Below are 18,832 nucleotides of genomic sequence, written 5' to 3' on the forward strand. Positions count from 1 at the left end.
TGTTAAATGTGTTCAAAATACACGTCCGCACCATTTCCCAGAGTGCCAACAAGCTTTTTATTAATCATTAGGGTCCACTTGAAGAGTCGAGCATGGTGGATTGCTTTCATACCAAAAATCCCACGGACTTTATTTTGTGCAAGATGCTGCCTGACTATTAGCCTCACCTTGTAGCAAAACCGTATATTGTATTAAAAAAAAGTAGAGGACTCATTAGAGTGGGGAAAACAGGGAGAAAACGAGAAGAGAGTAATCGAGCGTATCGAGTCTATTGACGAAGTGTGGGGAAAAGCAAAACCATGGAAGATGAGAGATTTAATGAAAATATAAAATAATGTTTTCAGCACATATGAAGGATTACATGCACTTGCATGTTTTCATTAGCACAGTACTTATGGTAAAGGAAATGAAAAGTTGAAAAAAAAATTCCTTCCCTCATGGCTCATCCTCATTTTAATGCAGCCCTCTTTTTTTAGTCCTTCTTTGTTCTTTCTCAATATCTTATTTCCTGTTCAATTTGATTGCAAAGAAAAACTTTCCCGATCCATATCTTCTCAAAGGACTGGCAGGATGACCTCGAGGAGGTACACACACTCGTCTCAGCTGTTCAGACCGAGTTTGGATCCCAACCCAGCTATAAACTGTCATCCTAAACTAAACTAAACTAAACTGCCTGTTTCACAGGCAGGGTGATTGATCAATGTGTGTTCCTTCCCTCGAATTGTCATTAAGCCAGGTGTCCCATTTGCTATCATTAGTTGGTGGATGTTAAAGAACCCACGGTGTCCTTCGTGAAGAGTAGGCAAGCGATCACCGGCACCTTGGACAAATTCCAAATTTATGCCTGACTAACTACTGGTAAGGCAATGGCAAACGGCATAGCATCACCCTCGCCAAGCAGCCATGGACCTGCCTTCAGGCAGAGCACATAATCAATCAATCAATCAATCAATCAATCAATCTTCTCAAGCTCTTTCTCTTGTGTCACTCACGATTGTTATATTTTCTAATTCTCTACCCTCTTGATGGTGTGCACATCTGGGGTGGATGGTGTGCCTCCATTTCTGTCTTTCACTTTCCTTCTTCCAATTCTTTCAAATTTCTGCATTCTGTCACTACCTACATGTTTCTTCGACTCACGCACTCTGTACACATCCAATTAGACACTCATCAGTGTGAACCTTTACTCGTGCAATTTTTTATTTTGCTGCGGTTTCTGTGAGATGTTTCAAGTGAAATCAACCCGATATGATTCTATGGTTATTCTGATGCATTGGAAGAATGACAATAAAGCATTAAGTAATATCATCTTCATGTTGGGCACAGAGAAAGACAAGCTTGATAACAAAACAGACACATTACACTTTGACGCACAATGGACGCAGGTTCGATGTGTCATGCTTGATGGAAACAAAATGGCTTTAAATTGCAAGTTGTTGTTACTCCTAGTATATAGGGACTCTAAATCAGCCTAACATTCGATCCAAACAGCAAATTTGGAGTTTAAAAGGGTACAGATCCTGAGGGTACTTAAGGACAAACATGCCCTTGTATTTCAATGTCTACACAGTATATGGAACAACAACAGGCTTATCAACCATTCATAAAGATTCTGTTTTCCAGGATATGCTGATCTCCTTCTTGGCATTGCATATGCACATGGATACTCTATTATTTTGTAGTTAATTTGAACTCAACCTTTGGTACTTCATTATAATCCCAAAACATAAACAATGAGAAGGGCACTCATTAAAGCGTGTACCTTCAACATGCAATGCTTGATCCAGTCGAACATATCGGGCCCAATACATTTTTGAGATATCAAGCTATACATCGTTTTTGGTCCTATCTCTCAATGGTGAAGAATCACTTTAAAAAAATAAATAATTCTCGGATCTAGATCCGAATTTGGATCTTCGCCAAAATCGAACAAATTCGTCCTTGTCACACACCCAAGCTGTCCACCAAGTTTCATCTGAATCCGTCCAAAACTTTTTTGAGATATCGTGCTACATATCATTTTTGGCCCTATCTCTCAATGGTGAAGAATCACTTTAAAAATAAATAATTCTCGGATCTAGATCCGGATTTGGATCTTCACCAAAATCGAACAAATTCGTCCTTGTCACAAACCCAAGGTGTCCACCAAATTTTGTCCAAATCCGTCCACAACTTTTTGAGATATCCTGCACACAAACAATGAGGCAAACAGACAGGTGAAAACATAACATCCTTCCACCTTCAATGGGGGAGGTAATAGCCAAGATTATAAAAAGTAAAGAAAACTTCATTACGCAACATTAAGGATGCTTTAAGCTATATAGGATAACAACTTTCTAGTGTTGTTAAAAATAGGAGTTTACACAGGTAGGGTGCTTACGTGCATCTCAGGTGCACAGCGGGCAAGAAGGTCGATGAGAGCACCATAAAAAGAAAGGATCGCATGGCCAACGTGGATCATCCTCCGGCTACTCTCGACCTGCTCTGCACTCCTACCGACACAGAGAGCTCATCAATGTCATCAAATCAACTCCAATCGATTATTTCCTCCATATTCAGCTTATTTCTTCTATTGCATAATTTCCACCCCATGTGTTTCCTGATCTTTGCACAGCTATCTACTTCTCTGCCATCTTTACCTGACGTTGTTTTCCTCTTTGTCTCTGTCCATAATCAATATGGAAGTAAGTATTGAACAATTATTACACTTATATTTCTTCGAGGACAATTGTACATTTGAATGGGATTCCTTTATGCTGGTGTGTATGTGCTTAATCAAAGTGTATTTTGCTGTAAAAGAGTTAAAGATGTTATAGAAATCACTAAAATGACTAATATAAGCCTTTACGATATGTAATTGGCAATATTTAAAATCTCTGTTCAGTTATTGAAGATCTACTCTAAATCCATACTGTTGAGCCCGCCGGTGACTTCCTGTTGGCGGCAGCGTCTTTGTGGGCTCCTCCGCAATCTTAACTGCCTCCTCAATAGCAGCTAGCAGTCCATTGCCTCCCTCTCCACGCAATGCTGGTCCAAAACATTCAGGTCGGCGGATAAGTAACCGCACAACCACATTGGCGTTCTCCTCAACGCTCTCCCCTATGAGTGAGAAAGAGAAGGAGAATGTGAAAGACATGGATGGGAGAGAAAGAGAATTTTGACCACAATAATTTTTTTAGCTTTCCTGCTATTAAAAAGGCTGAATGAGAAAGTCACCACCAAAATAGTCCATTGGGACCATACTCTGTACAGAGCGTTGGTGCTGCCGAAGCAGTCTCCTTGGCTATTGGGCACAATCCTGGACAGGTCGCCACTCTGACGCAGGATACTTGAATGACTCGGTCATCCCAGCAAGCTGGTACTCATTTTGCCGACCTCGGAAGGATGGCAGGCTGAGTCAACCCCCTGGTGAATTAATTCAGCGGGCAAAGAGGCTTGAACTCAGGACCCTCGGATCCCAAGCCGCCACCCTAACCACCGAGCCAACACCAGGCTACACCAAAATAGCTTGTTCCACTATTAACACAAGTAAGTGAGAATGGGGTGAGTCAGACAATTTAATCGCACCATTAACAAAAACAGCAAAACGTAAGAAGTCGAGGAAGCGTTCTGCCTCCAGTGGATTCCAGCCAATGTCAGGCCAACCACGTGCCAGCAGGGCAGGACTTGATTGGAGGCCACATGCTGCCAGGTATTTCATCACCTGTGGGAATGACATAGGAATGAATGAAGTTAAGTAAGACCATGGAGTATGTAATTGTTTGGAAGAAATATTGAGCCAGTGTTTAGTCTACAATTTAATGTGTTACAAATGAACATCAGATTGTTCTGTTATGCAACTCTGGCACAGACCTTCTCTAGATCTGTCTCAGTTAAGGCCAAGGCTAATTCATTGTTGTCCATCACTGATGCTGCAGCTACGTCAAGAGGAGTTGAACCTTTCATGCCCGGGGCTCCTGCAGAGAAAAAAGTGTAAAAAGACATAAAATATCATAGCCCCTGTTGTTTTAGTAATTTTGCTGAATGGAGTTAAAGGCTAGCCCAGATGCATGTACAACTAAAATGGCCGCCAGTCGATTAGTCAGCCACCCTTGATCAGACTGCAAAATAGAGTAAGGTGCACACGCATGCGATCATGTGCTGTGCTTGTGCCAAGTTTGTACAAAATCAGACCACGCATGTCTGAGAAATGGTTGGGGACACATTTGAGTCACAAAATGGCCACCAGTCGGCCATTTTGCATCTGATTTTAAGAAGAAATGACGTGCTTATGCAAGTCATCATTCCTTATCTGTGTGCAAAGTTTGAGCTACATCGGTAAATGCATGTCCGAGAAATGGTTGAGGATGTGTTCAAAATTCGGGTTTTTTTTAACAACTAAAATGGCCGCCAGTCGACCATCTTGGATCTGATCTCAAAAAAAAAGCCGTGCATATGTAAGCCATCATTCATTAATTATATATCGGTGAGCCAAGTTTGAACAAGATCAGTAAATGCATGTCTGAGAAATGGTTGAGTACGTGTTCGATACCTGGTATTTTATTTTTTTACAACTAAAATGGCCACCAGTCTACCAGTCAGCCATCTTTGAACAGATTGCAACATAAAGTGAGGTGCACGTGCATGCCGTCATGTACTGGTGCTTGTGCCAAGTTTGAACAAAATTAGACCATGCATGTCTGAGAAATGGTTGGGGACACATGTCAGTAACAAAATGGCCACCAGTCGGCCATGTTGAATCTGATCTCGAGAAGAAATTACGCGCTTACATGAGCCATTATTCATCGGTAAATGAAGTTTATTATTATTCATCATTGAACAAGATCGGTAAATGCATGGCTGAGAAATGATCGAGGACGTGTTTGACACCGGGTTTCTTTTAAACCGAAATGGCCATCAGTCGGCCATCTTTCATCGCATCATGAAACAAAATGATATACATATGTACATCTTCATTTGTTGTCTTTGTGCCACGTAGGAATAAAATCCGTCCATACATGTCCGAGATATGGTTGCGGACGCACACACGCACAGACACAAAAATCGAGACCAAATCCATAAGCCCCCGTTTCGGACTAAGTCCAACGAGGGCTAATCATCAGTTATTGCAATTATCCTTGTAAATTAGAACTATGCGGTTGTGATGTAACTCCTTTTTTTGAAATGATGTTCAATCAATCACAACATCCAAAAAGACAGAAATGAGTTTGAAAACAAGAAATCAAATGAAGAAAAGTAACTCGAGTTGTTGAATTGTTGGTGAAGTAACAAAACGAAATAGGGACACAAAGACACACCAGTGGGTAATCAAGCTCACCCTGGTTTCCTAATCCAAAGCTGCTGTTTTCCAGCAGGTAGCCAAGGTGTTCAAACACCGCCTTCTGGTTCTGACGACTGATACGGCAGAAGTAGCAAAGGAAGCGGCAGCAGTTTGCGACCATCACTGGGAATGTAATCTCCTGTAAGGACCAGGGGTCGTGGACTCAGTCATGTCATAAGTCTTCGGCTCGGGCCTGATGAAGGCTAATTAAGGCTGGTGGGGTGGGGTTAGAATACTCGACAGAGATGCCTTCGTTACGGTAATTTTAAATTGTGGAAGAGAAAAATGTTTTCAAAAGCCATGTAAAAAAATAAATAAAAGTTTATTAAAAGTTGAAAAATGTTAAAGTACTTTTAACAGCAGCACCTTAAGCACCGAGTATTCACAACCTTGGGATGTAAAGATGTTTGTACTTCCCATCAAGGTATGACACCCAAAATGAAAGCAACGATTTGTGTTATTCACGGCTCACATTGTGATTTTTCATGCATCATGACTTTCTCACACCAATAGTGAAACCTCATGGTAGAGCGAGGGATTTCAGCTGAATGAACCTTTATTTATACAAAGTCGAGGCTCGTGGAAGAGCTGTAATTAACACAGAACAGAACAGAACAGTATAGACACAATGTAAAACAGGTAAACCATACTAACAGAGGGACTTGGAAGAAGAATGAGAGTACGGGGAGAGTGGCGAGAGGGTGGGGACATGGTGTGAACAAGCTGGATACAAGCTCAAACACAAGAACAAGGGACTGAAAGAACAGGGAGGGAAGATGAACACTTCCTTGTGAATTAACACTTCCTTGTGATGAACAGTGTACACCTTGTTGGTGGATCTATATATATATATATACCCACACTTCGCTAGAACCAAGTCCTGTACAACCTTTTCTGCGCGGTACCCGGAGTGATAGGTGCCACCTGTCACGTGGAACATTATCTCGCGCTTTACACGTACAATCTGGAGTCATCAATGAATGCGGTCGGGCACAATGATGACAATTAATGTCATTCCCCGACCTGAAACGAGTGCCGTGACGTCACTTCCACAACGTACGTACGTTTAGTGATAGGAAGCAAAGAGTGGCTGTGAATGGGAGCGTGTCCAGCTAGGAGGAAGTAAGTATTCAGGTATCTCAGGGATCAGTTCTCGCACCATTGTTATTCATAATTTACATCAATGACAATGGAGAGGGCTCAGGGTAGAGTGACAAAATTGGTTCCAGGCCAAGTAGACTAAGCTATGAGGAGCAGGTGGTGGTGCAATGCCTGCTTGAACTCCTGGAGGGAAAATGCTGATGCCTACCTGCAAGAAAAAAAGAAGGAAAAAAAAAAAACAGTGAGACAAAACAGCCTCGAGTAGGTGGTTTCCTAGACAGGAGAAGTGAAGAATAAATGAGTTAAGGCATGCAGTCAGCCTGGTTCTGGAAGTTTAACCAGGAGGGGGGGTATTGGAAGAACTGGTGTATCTTGGCATTGCCGGGGAGGGTGAGATGATTGAGAAAGCAGAATGGAGCAATATTGGAGAAGAGACGATAAAAAACAGAGACTATTGACCTGCCTGTGATGTGATGTGAGAGCAACAGACTTTGTGCTTCGCCTTCATCACTGGAGATTCCAATAATTTTGAGAACTATAGATTACGCAGAATTCAGGAGAAAGACGTGATGCTGGGGCGCCGGCCAATCGTGGAGAGCAGTACTCCATTGAGATAGGGAAAAAGACTTATTGACCATGTAGCCTGATTTTCCAAGGAAAGCCATGGATCGAAGGAAGATGCCCAGTCTATGGTTGGCTTTGGAGGCCAACTTTGCTGTGTAGTCGGCCCAGGAAAAAATCTGATGGTGAGGCATAGAAGTTCTGGAGACTGAACCTCTTCCAGTGGACAATAAAGGAAATAGATAAGTGGGTTCCTTTGACAATCCATCTGGAGCAATAGAGTGAGATTGTGGAATCTTCCAGATTGAAGGACATGTTCCATTTATCAGACCATAACTTAATAATTTCCAAATCAGCAGAGAGAGAGAAACGCAGCTGCTGTCTGTCTAGAAGCGGGATGGGCAACTGCGCAACACAATGCAGAGTCATCTGCAAAATTGAATAAAACTTTCCAGAGCATTGGAGACATCATTAATACAGATGAGGAATAATATTGGGCCAAAAGCATGACCTTGGGGAACTCCAGCCTTCACTGGGAGAGGAGAGGGCTTCATTGATGGTCATATGTTAACTGCGTGATTGGAGTAAGTCAGAAATCCAGGAATGAAGGCAGCCTTTCATGCTTGGCAAGCAAAGCAGGATGCCAGATTATAGAATGCCATATCTTATACCGGCAGGCTTTGGTTTCACGTTTGAAGGTATATCAATATTCCTTCATGTCTCATACAAGGAAATCTCGACACAGGTGGAGGCCAGTGGCCCATCATGCCTGTGCAATGTCAATTCACCTCCAACCCCAACTCAATCACCCCATGTAAGAGCACGCTCACCTTCCACACTACCAACTGCGCCTACTCCCCAAACCCAATGCAAACCAAATCCACTCAGTCAGAATCATGAAGGAGGGCAGCAGGAGAGGTTAGGGTTAACCACTGACTTAAATATCCAGTAACTTTAACTTATATCCCATTATTCACAACTAATCCTTGCCAAATTGGGTAAAACGTGCTTTGCTTGATCTAACAATGGCATATATGAACAAATTGAAGGTAGCTTGCTCCTCCATAATATCCAAGAAAGTTCTCACTGACCCTCTTACCAGACAAGGAGAAAGTGTCGCCGAATTCACGTGAAAACGGTAAGAATTATGACACTGAAGAGTATCTTCACAAGATTCCAATTGAAGGGATTGCGAATGTGTTGACGTGCTATCGATTACTGATATGGAAGTCATGAACGACTTAACTTTTGTTTAACTTACCTGCCGAGGAAACTCTTCAAATGCCGTTTTCAGCTTTGAGAATGGAATCAAGATCCGAGTCACACTCTCAGGATACTCGTCCGCCAATTAGCAATAATCCCAAGGGAATGATTTCAGCCGTGGCTTTCAATAACTCTGCTTTTATTTTTCCATACTGTATGGTGATTGCTTTTAATCATGCAAGCCCATGACCTTATTGATGCGTTTCATCTGTGGTTTTTGGAGTGCGTCGGATCTACGAGTTAGTCCAAACTCCGGAGGCTCACCTGGTTTTCACCTCCTCCAAGTACATTGACCATCACCTCCATGACAGTCTCGTGCATTCCCAGAGCACGCATCAGGTTTGGGTGTTGGTAGAACAGGCGATTGTTCATTATGTTTCTGGAGGCAGAAAGATAAGGAGGTCCCTTGAGAAGATGGATTCAATTAAAAAGTGAAGAACTCTACATTTTGTTCATGAAGTCTTTGAAAGATGTAAATTAGAGTAAAGGAAAATGTTTGCACTGAGATCTGTCACCGTGGATTGGCCCATTTTAAACAACATGTTTCATACTGAGTTGTAATTTCACATTATCTTTCATTACCTCCGCCACCGAAGGTGAAGGAGGTTATGTTTTCACCCCCTTTCTGTCTGTTTGTCTGTGTACAGGATATCTCAAAAACTTGCGGACGGATCCGGATGAAATTTTGTGGCCAGGTTGGGTGTGTGACAAGGAAGAATCGATTCGATTTTGGTGAAGATCCGAAACCGGATCTGGATACGAGAGTTGTTTAATTTTTAAAGTAAATCTTCACCATTGAGAGATGAGGCCAAAAATGATATAGTACTGTATAGCATGATATTTCAAAAATGTATTGGGCCCGACATGTTCTCATGGATCAGGAATTACATGGTGGTGGTATGCGCTCTGCTGAGTGCCCTTCTAGTTTTTGGTGTGTCCCTCAGTGACAAAATTAAATCATTCATGTACCATGCTCTCTATACAGGGAATCGGTTCTCCACAAGCAGTGTCTTGGCTCGAGGGTACAATGCTGGATGGGTCACCATTCCGACATAGGATACTCGACTGAGGGATGCAGGATTTGTAATATGTTCCAGGGTGCTGGTGATAATTTGTCTACTTTTCACAAAGCACACCATGGGATCGTTACCATCCACCAACAGATGCTAGCAGATAGGACAACTATTTAACATCCATCCAAATTGATGTCTCACACTACCTGTGAATCAGCAGGGTGGTAGCTTATAGCTGGGTCATACTTCAAGCATACTTTAATATAATATATCCATACTTTAAGCACAAAAATCTTCAATTTCAAACCATACTGCATCCATAAATTGTCTTCACAACTAGAAAACCACTTCACCATTCTAATTGTGTTCACCTTTGAATGTTCATTGTCTATCACCTGACCCAAAAGACTCACCCAATACCCCGTATCATCAGCTGCTCCTCCTCAGTTCCCATCCGTACACGTAGCAAAGATCGAATCTGGCCTAATGATCCAAGCAGGCCCATTGTATCTTCCACAGAAGCAGAAGAGATTGTGTAAGTTTTGGGCAAAGCTCGCATCAGCTCACCGACACCGTCATACTGCCGATGAAGTAGGCTAAACATGCAGCGGACGAGCTCTGGATCTTCCACGAGGCTCTCCTGTGCCCATCGGATCATCGTGTTGGAGATGAGCTCATGCAAAGTTCCTGAAATGCAGAAAAAGAATTGTGTGAAATGCTTACACGAGTATGTGAAGTGGTTGGTCGAGGACCTTAGTGGATTGCAAACTCGTTTAGTGATTGGAAGCAAAGCGTGGCTGAATGAGAGGATATACTATAATAAAAAAAAATATATATATATATACATACACATATACATACAAAGAAAAAGATATGCCCAGGTGATATACCTGTACATCAACTCGGTCTCGGTCGGTCTGTCTCTGTCTCTGTCTCTGTCATCCTCAACCCCAGTGTCCCATCCCAGTGATTTTAAGTTTATTCAGTGATACATTGAATTAATGTGGTGTTGATGTGTTGCAGGCACGAAGGGACAAATGGCTTCCTCCACGTCAAGGTTTCCAGCTTATCCTTGTAGTACATCGAGAGTCGTGATGACGTGCACCATAAAGTCCTGTTTGTATCCGAATGAACCGGAATATTCAATAGGAAAATGTAAGAACAGAAGCAAAACGAGATACACAGTGTGGCATTTACAGACAGACAAAACATGATGGTGGCACGAAACACGACACGTCAAGAAATCTCGTGAATCTGTTCATCAATAACCAGGAACGAATTGTTGCCAAAGATATTACCATGAATCAGACACAGAAATGGACTGAAAACTGAATCACTCACATCTTCAAACTTGATTCAGTGCATTAATTATCTATTTACTTTAACTCTCATCAAACCAATGGGTGTTTTTCTCCGACTTATTCTGTCCATCGTGTAATAAAATTAAAAAACTAATGCAGTTCACTCAACAAGTTTCCATGAATTAATGAAAAAGTTAGCCTTACGTGGTTTTTTCTTCTGTTGTTCTTGCTTTTCTTCACTTCCCTGCTTCTCATTCTTCTGTAGATTCTTCACCCATTCTACAAGCCGAACAAGCCGCTCACGTAGGGAAGATGGTTGTTCACCTTCCGCGTCTTCCTTTTCCTCGAGCTCCAGGCCTGTTTGTAAGAATATGACAAAATATGATTCATCTTCCTCGGTACTTTGATTGGTCGGGAGCATTTTCCTCATCAACAGAGTTTGATCACTGCTTTGACAATTTGTATCCACATGAAAACAAAACGGTGAGAGAGCCGAGTCGAACATTTTAAAATGCAAGTTTTTTTTAAATTTAAAACATTTTTTTTAAAAACAGCAGCGCTGGCGCAATGTAACAAAAGCAATATGTTTATGACCATATCGCGTTGAAAACTCCGGTTCTTGTCCGATCACCGAAGTTAGGAAGTGTAAGGATTAGTTAGTATCTGGATGATTGACCACTTGGCATCAGTATTTTGTGAAACAGATTATTTCAGCTTTAACAAGATAACTCGCATTGCAGCTCTCTTCCTGCCAAGTTCATCTCCAGATTTTAATTCCTGCATCTCCTTGTTACAAATTTCCTCTTGCTTCTTTGCCTAGATATGCAGTGTTTCACCGAAAAGCATTTTTGCAGAAGTTTATCTTTGATACGATGGCAAGAAGATACAGGAATGTCATGAGTGAGAATGTCCGCTTGCTTTATGAGTTTGGGTAATATGTCCTTCCCCTTCAAACTTCATGCCTTCGAACTTCCCGAAGAATTGCTCGACTCGGGTGAAAGTTTTCATTCCGACATCTGAGCAGTGGGTAAGACAGCCCTCTCTGCAGTCCTTCAGCAAAGTGAGCCCTTGAAGACTGCCTCCTGATACTGTCGGCCCCCTGATCTTCGATTACTCTCAAACACTCCGGACACGATGTTCCACGTATCTTGACTTTAGCTATACAATGACCAGCCAAATTGTGCAGGCCAGTTTGCTCCTCTTGGCTGAGAATCAAAGTGGATGAGAGATCATCGATTGCAGCAAGGTCGTCGAATGCACTGACATCGATCCCACCATCGTCCGGCTACAATTCTGTAAGCACTACACATCGTCGACTGATCCAGGAATTCTGCCAGGAAAATTCTGTCATCCTTCTGATACCTATTTGTCGATGGACATTTTAAAAACTGTGCGACGGTGATTATCTTGAATGCCTGTCAAAACTCTATCACATTTGTAATCGGGTTCTTCAAACAAATTGAACTGAACAGATTTCCTCAGCAGTCTTGAGTGAAGCTGGCAGTCAAAACATTAGTATGTCCTCTCGGCAGAATCTCTCCGTGAACATTGGGTATTGGTGTGGTGGAAAGAATTATTCCTATCTGAAATGGTTTCCACACTTTGCCGATGGTCATATTCATGAATACATTGATTGCTGTCTACAGGTGAGACACTGCATTCTTGTAAGCTCTGTTGTTGAATTTACTGAGGGCCATTACATAAGGCCATTGGTTGACGGAGTCAAGGAATCACACACACAGTGGTAAGAATATCTTCATCGTAACATTCATGTTTCACCAGATAATGCAGTCAAGAGCATTACCAACTTATTGAAGAAATTCAACGTGACTGAGACCTTCATCTTGTCGAAGTGCGAAGCATTTCCAACTCGATCTTCCGTCAATTTTGGGGCTGCTTTCAGATCAGCATTAAATTGAAAGTCAATTAACTTCCAGGTCGGAGCTAAAGTCATAGTTGCTGGGGGCATTTCGAATTTCTTTACGATGTCCTCACTCAGACGGAATACGGTGCCATTCACAAGAGCAGCTTTCAGGGTTTTTTTCACTATTAGTGCGGGATATAAAAGATGATATGTAAATTTTGATCCTCCTCAAAGGGATTTGTGACCTTGTTCACGCTTCTGCTATGTTTGGACCAAAACTCTAATGTAATGCACAGTTAGCACGTCGCATGTCTGGTGATGGTATTGACATGAAGACCGATCTTCTTGGCTCGCTCCACAATCGACAAAACCAGAGGTTTCAGCATTGTTCACGCTGTTGCCACTGAAATAATAAACAACTTTTTCTTTCCACCATGTCGTAACACCTCCAAACATAAATACGAGAATATGCGTCGCCACTCCACCATGACAAGGTGGGGGTCACCACCCCTCAAACAGCTTGGCGTCTTGTCATACTGCAAACCACCTTGAATTGCCATTTTATCCCATTGTGGGGGAAAAATTTATATTAATGTATTTTAAATTGTAACAAATGGAGTTTCAGAAATGTAACTTTTATGCTGCAAATTGAATTGGCTGTCATTTCTGGCCAAAAGACTTTTGCCCTAAATGATAAGAAATGTGTTGTTCTGGAGCAGAGTGACCGAGCTGATAAATGAACCTTTGCTTAGAAAATGTACAAAATGGCTTTTTGTCTAAAGGACACGTCTACAGTCTGGGTGAATATCCCCCAACCTCTCTCTCATGGAAGTATAAAATGTTTTGAAAGGCACATTGTTCTCAGTGCGAGCACGTGAGGAAGTATAGTTTCTCAGTGGCTTGTACTCCTTGGAACTGACCAAGTACCAAGTTAGAATAAAACTCTCTGATGTAATGTAGAAGTGAATTGAATCGGGTTGGTCTAACTGTTAACTAAAGTAAGAATAAATGAAATAGAACCAAATAATATTGCAATCAAATGGGGATTCTTAAGTTCATTGTACAAGGGTGAGAAGTGTATGGTGTATAATTAGGAAATAAATTGTTTCACAAGGAAGGACTTGTGTGGACATCAGTTTTATCAGTGTTGATAGGGTTTTTGTAGGATTTTATAATCAAATCGGACAAACGTTAAAATCTGTCTGAAGTCAAATAGGATTCCACAATCGGCCAGTTAGAATCCTTCAGGAAGACAACGATCACAACAAGGTGGGTTTTAAAAAACCACATCACCATATTCAGGCAACATCCCCTCGCTATAGGCTGCTTCGATGTCACCTTCAATTTGAGGAAGTTGAACACCTCGTCCAACATTCCTGGCTCCATCAATATTAACTCGAGTCTCCTCATAAGAGACCGCAATGATGGCAGTGGTTGATTTTGGGCAAGCAGAAATTCATAGCCACTCGTGCCACAGGCAAACTGTAAATGTAAGCCTTTCTTTGTTGTCGCATTGGACTACTTACTGCCATGAGTAGTCAAATCGCCCAGTTTCTTCAACTAGTCGGCATTGAAAGTTTTCTTGATGTTCGATTCCTGAACGTTATTTTTTGTGATTCAGATTATATTTATCCTTTTGTTCTTTCAACAGTCTCTGCACTAGATGTTTCACCTTCAGCCTCAATGCCTTGAGTTTGTTTGTTGTGTTCGTACCGTCTGCACAATCAGAGTCAGGGAGACTGAAATCCCATGGGATTTTGATGATTAGAAGATCCCACCTATATGAATGTGTTAAATAGGTACCAAAGAACATGAAAAACCATGTTGGCAATTTTGAAAGTGTTGCAGAGGGCAGCCATCTTGGATTTCAAAATGGCCACCATTTTATGTATATTTGTCCTGAATGTGGATATGAATGTCGTAAAAAGCTGTTTTTAGGTCATCTCTTCGAGCATGACCTAATAATATTGGTGTTGAGAGGAGAGGTGACGATCTGTCCGTCCGTCCATTCACAATGAAGTTGAAGTGGGAGATCTGGTCATTAGTGATTCTGATAGAGGTCAATGAGACGTACACGATGGTATGACTTTCAAGGTCACCGAAGGTCAAGGTCAAGGTTACGAGGCCTTTGAAGTTGCGAAAATGATGATTTTCAAATTCTATCTCCTCCTACATTTCTCAAGCGATCTTGAATTTGATCGTGGCATATAAATCTATGGGACAATATCTAAATTTGGTCAGGCCGGATTTTCGATATTCGTTTTTGTTTTCATGTCACGTGACTTCAAAGTTGGAAAAAAATGCGAAAATGACGATTTTCAAAATCTATCTCCTCCTACATTTTCAAGCAATCTTGAATTTGATTGTGGCATATAAATCTATGGGAAAATATCTAAATTTGGTCAGGATGGATTTTCGATATTCGCTTTCGTTTTCGCGTCACATGACTTCAAAATTTGCAAAAACTGCCCTACCTTCAGGAGGCTATATATTTTCTCGCAGAGATAACCGTCACTCCCGCACGGGGGTAATTTTATTTTGTTGTAAAATCTACATTTATCAAGACAAACAATTAGTGAAATACACATTTCTTGTGAACAGCTGAAATTCGATTAAAATTTTCAGCCATATTGAGTTTCAAAATGGCCACCTTTATTGCTTATTCTTGAATATATGTATATATTATCATTTCAGTGACAGTGACGCGTTTAACATGCTTCATAAGATCACCCCTATATGAATGCTATATTGGTACCAAAGAACATGAAAAGCCATATTTACAGTTTTAATGTTGCAGAGGGCAGCCATCTTTCATTTCAAAATGGACGTATTAAGGCCTATTGTTGCTATAAGGCCATGAATGTTCTATGAGGTTAGGCTAAGTTTAGTAGTTGAACATACACTTATCAAGTCAAGGAATGAATATATGAAAATTCAAAATGACCGCCAATATGACATCAATATTTCATCCTTTTGAGTCAGTGATACATTGTCCATACTACATGCAAGTTGTGTGGTTGGTTGCCAGAGTTTATTGCCTGCTCCAATTCTTGTGGAAGTTACAATAACTCATCTTCACTATCACTATCCTCCTCTTCATCATCTGAGAGAACTGTGTCTTCTGAGTTGTCACATGATTCTGAGTCCTCACTACAGCTACAAAGATCTGTGCAATTCAATCCATTCCTTCTGCATTTGCAGCGATTACTTGAACATCGTGTCTTTGCACAGGAACATTTCACCAGATCAATTACTGCTTGCGGAGCAGGCGGCAAGGTTGTCATGACTGGTTTATATCGGCCATCTACCAAATTCCAACCACATTCCAGCGGTTCTGGCAGGTCTGGATTTGCAATGATGTCATTATTCCAAATCATGGCCTGGTAGTGCGCTCGCAAGATGGCATTACGCAGCGCAGCTTGGGTTGGAGGTAAACCTTCTGATTGAGCTTGCTTTTTCTTGAATAGCCACCACCTTACATCAGCTACATTCAACAGCTCTGTGTTAGGGAGATACAACTTGCATACAAATGATTCAATTGCAGCAAACAAAGTGTTAGGTAGTTCATCTGTTGTTCCGAGCTGTACAAGGGCATTTACTATCTCATCAGTTGGATCAAGTTCCTGCAGTACTTTCCAGAATATATTCTTTCCTATTCCAGCAAATTTTCCTGTGACATCTGCTCCTGATAGTGCATGAAATCCCGGTAGAGCTACAGCTTTCCTTGGACCCAAGGCACTGTAGATGGGCTCAAGGGGGTATCACCCTATGTTTTTGACCAGCCCCTGTTACAAAGGAAGTATTTGGACATAAACTGGGGTATCGTCTGATGGCAAGTACAAGCACATCGGTGTCTGGTGAGTGGATGTCTAGAGAGGTAGCACCATTTACAGAAGCATCAATGGAATATCTAGAGCCCAACTGTGTCTAAGGACGCCCTCCTGCAATTGGGTTACTTTTTTATTCGGAGGTTGGTGGCAGGATTTGCACTCCGGCCACCGTAAAACCCTTCATTCCGCAAAACACAAAAACGCAAAAAAAATCTGAAAACCCACTCCGTGGGAGTACCTCCTGTGCAGCATCCCTTCGCAGGACAGCTCACCGGATGACGGGATTGGGGCAAAGCCTTCGGGAACCCCAATCTTTGATGATAGGAGGGAAACCACGGGGTAACATCCTTGGGTCAGATTGCGGGAGAGTGTGTCGGAGTGGTGCTGAGGTGTCGTCCACCAGACGGTGGTCTCCTTGGGTTAACCTGAGGCGGTCCCTTCAGGTGGGTGCCTGGAATGTCCTATCCCGAAGAGAGGATGATCACCTGTCTGTTGTCATCTGAGCTCAAGCGTTTGGACATCGGGATTGCAGCTCTCTCTGAGGTTCGGAGAGCGGATTGCAGTGAGATAATGGTGGGTGGTTACACCTACTATTGGTCTGGTCGCTCTGATGGTTAGCACACCCAAGGAATTGCTGTAGCTGTGTCCAATAAGCTGACCCCAATGATAATTGAGGTAACACCGGTCAACGAGCGTATTATGAGATTAAGGATTAGTCACTCGTTAGGTGTCATTTCCCTGGTCTCTGTTTATGCTCCGACTGAGGCGAGTGATCTCTCCGTGAAGGATGCATTCTATGCCACGCTCGAGTCTGTGGTTGATCAGTGCCCCAGACGAGATACACTTCTCGTCTTGGGGGATTTCAATGCATCGACTGGAACTGATAGGGATGGTTATGAGGTGTGTGTTGGTCCCCATGGGTCAGGAACTATAAACCAGAATAGCACTAAGTTCCTTGACTTTGCAAGAAGTCATGAACTTAGGGTGGCTGGTTCATGGTTTCAGCGCCCACAAGCTCATCGCTGGACTTGGTATTCCAACGCTGGCGGTGTGGCAAAGGAGATTGACCATGTCCTCATTGACGGTCGTTGGAGGATGATCCAGAACTGCAGGGTCTACCGGAGTGCTCAGTTCCTCAATTCTGACCACAGGCTTGTTGTAGCAACTCTAAAGCTGCACCTTAAATCCTGGAGAATGGTACCATCCCAGCCTAGGCTGGATGTTGCCAAGCTCAGGGATGAGAGAGTAGCTGAGGAGTTTGCGAACAAGCTGAGTGGACACTTGGGGGGTCTGGGTGCTTTGGGGGGTCCTGAAGAGTTGTGGAGTGCCTTCAAGACCACCGTCCTTGATGTTGCCGGTGGATGTCTTGGAACTCACCGCAGGGCAAAGAAGAATTTTGTCTCTCAAGGGACACTGGATACCATTGACCAGAGTCGCAGGGCCAGGCTGAATGGCAGAGCTGAGCTGTTCGGGGAGCTGAGACGTAAAACTGTACGTGCACTGAGGGTGGACAAGGAGGCCTATGTGCGAGGAATCTGTGAGGGGGTAGAGCATCACCTGTTAACAGGTGATTCTCTTCCCACTTACAGGGGAATTCGCGCATTGCGTTCATCCAAGCCCATCCCTCGGAGCACTGCAGTTAGAGCAGAGAGTGGTAGGCTCTTGACAGAGGAGTCTGAAGTGAAGGCCCGCTGGGCCGGTTACTTTGAGCAGTTGTACCAGGCTGATCCCCCAGCTGTCGAGTTGGACGTCAAGGGTGTTACAATCCCTGTTGCTGACCCTCAAATCAACTGTGGTCCACCTTCGCTTGTGGAAACACGGGCTGCGGTGAACCAGTTGAAACGGGGCAAAGCTCCAGGGATCTGTGGCATCCATGCCGAACTTCTCAAGGCTGGTGGAAATGCTGCACTCGTGTCGTTGCATGCAGTTTTGTGCTCTGCCTGGAACACAGGCATCATCCCAACTGACTGGAAGAGGGGCCTTGTTGTCCCTCTCTGGAAAGGGAAGGTTGGTCGCCAAGACTGCAACAACTACCGAGGGGTGACGCTGCTCTCAGTGCCGGGCAAGGTCTTTGCTCGGATAATTCTTGATAGGGTTCGCCACCATCTGCTTGAGCACCAGCGTCCAGAGCAGTCAGGCTTTACACCAAAGAGGTCAACGATTGACCGTATCCTTGCACTTCGTGTCCTCACCGAACGCAGACGAGAGTTTCGGCAGGGGCTGCTTGCAGCCTATGTTGATCTCTGTAAAGCGTTCGATTCAGTGAATCGGGATGTCCTCTGGAGGATTCTTGGTCTTCGTGGGGTGCCACCAAATCTGATCGATCTGATGTCTGAACTCTACTCTGGCACTGAGAGTGCTGTGAAGTGTGGTGGTACCATCTCTGATTTATTTCCAGTTGTTACTGGAGTTCATCAGGGGTGTGTACTGGCCCCCATACTTTTCAGCACTTGTATGGACTGGATTTTAGGGAGGATGTCGGAGAGATCAAGTTGCGGTGCATCATTTGGGAATGTCAAGATCTCGGACCTTGATTTTGCAGATGATGCAGTCATCTTTGCGGAGACTTTAGATGTCCT

General features: G+C 43.0%; 1 protein-coding gene across 13 annotated transcripts in view; it reads right to left on the bottom strand.

The window, feature by feature from the left end:
* LOC147020464 (ryanodine receptor 2-like) overlaps window positions 1-18,832 on the bottom strand; it is a 372,265-nt gene that overhangs the window by 247,768 nt on the left and 105,665 nt on the right. For all 13 annotated transcript variants that reach the window (XM_085895797.1, XM_085895798.1, XM_085895792.1 and 10 more), the window contains 8 exons: window positions 10,764-10,916; window positions 9,672-9,945; window positions 8,510-8,624; window positions 5,318-5,459; window positions 3,853-3,956; window positions 3,568-3,703; window positions 2,913-3,099; window positions 2,381-2,492 (listed from right to left, as the gene is read on the bottom strand). In XM_085895797.1, the coding sequence (XP_085751923.1) occupies window positions 2,381-2,492; window positions 2,913-3,099; window positions 3,568-3,703; window positions 3,853-3,956; window positions 5,318-5,459; window positions 8,510-8,624; window positions 9,672-9,945; window positions 10,764-10,916 (1,223 nt within the window). The remainder of the gene's footprint in view (window positions 1-2,380; window positions 2,493-2,912; window positions 3,100-3,567; window positions 3,704-3,852; window positions 3,957-5,317; window positions 5,460-8,509; window positions 8,625-9,671; window positions 9,946-10,763; window positions 10,917-18,832) is intronic.

Source organism: Eptatretus burgeri, chromosome 9, assembly GCF_056783735.1.
Source record: "Eptatretus burgeri isolate ZD-2024b chromosome 9, Ebu_testis_v1, whole genome shotgun sequence".
Lineage (NCBI taxonomy): Eukaryota > Metazoa > Chordata > Myxini > Myxiniformes > Myxinidae > Eptatretus > Eptatretus burgeri.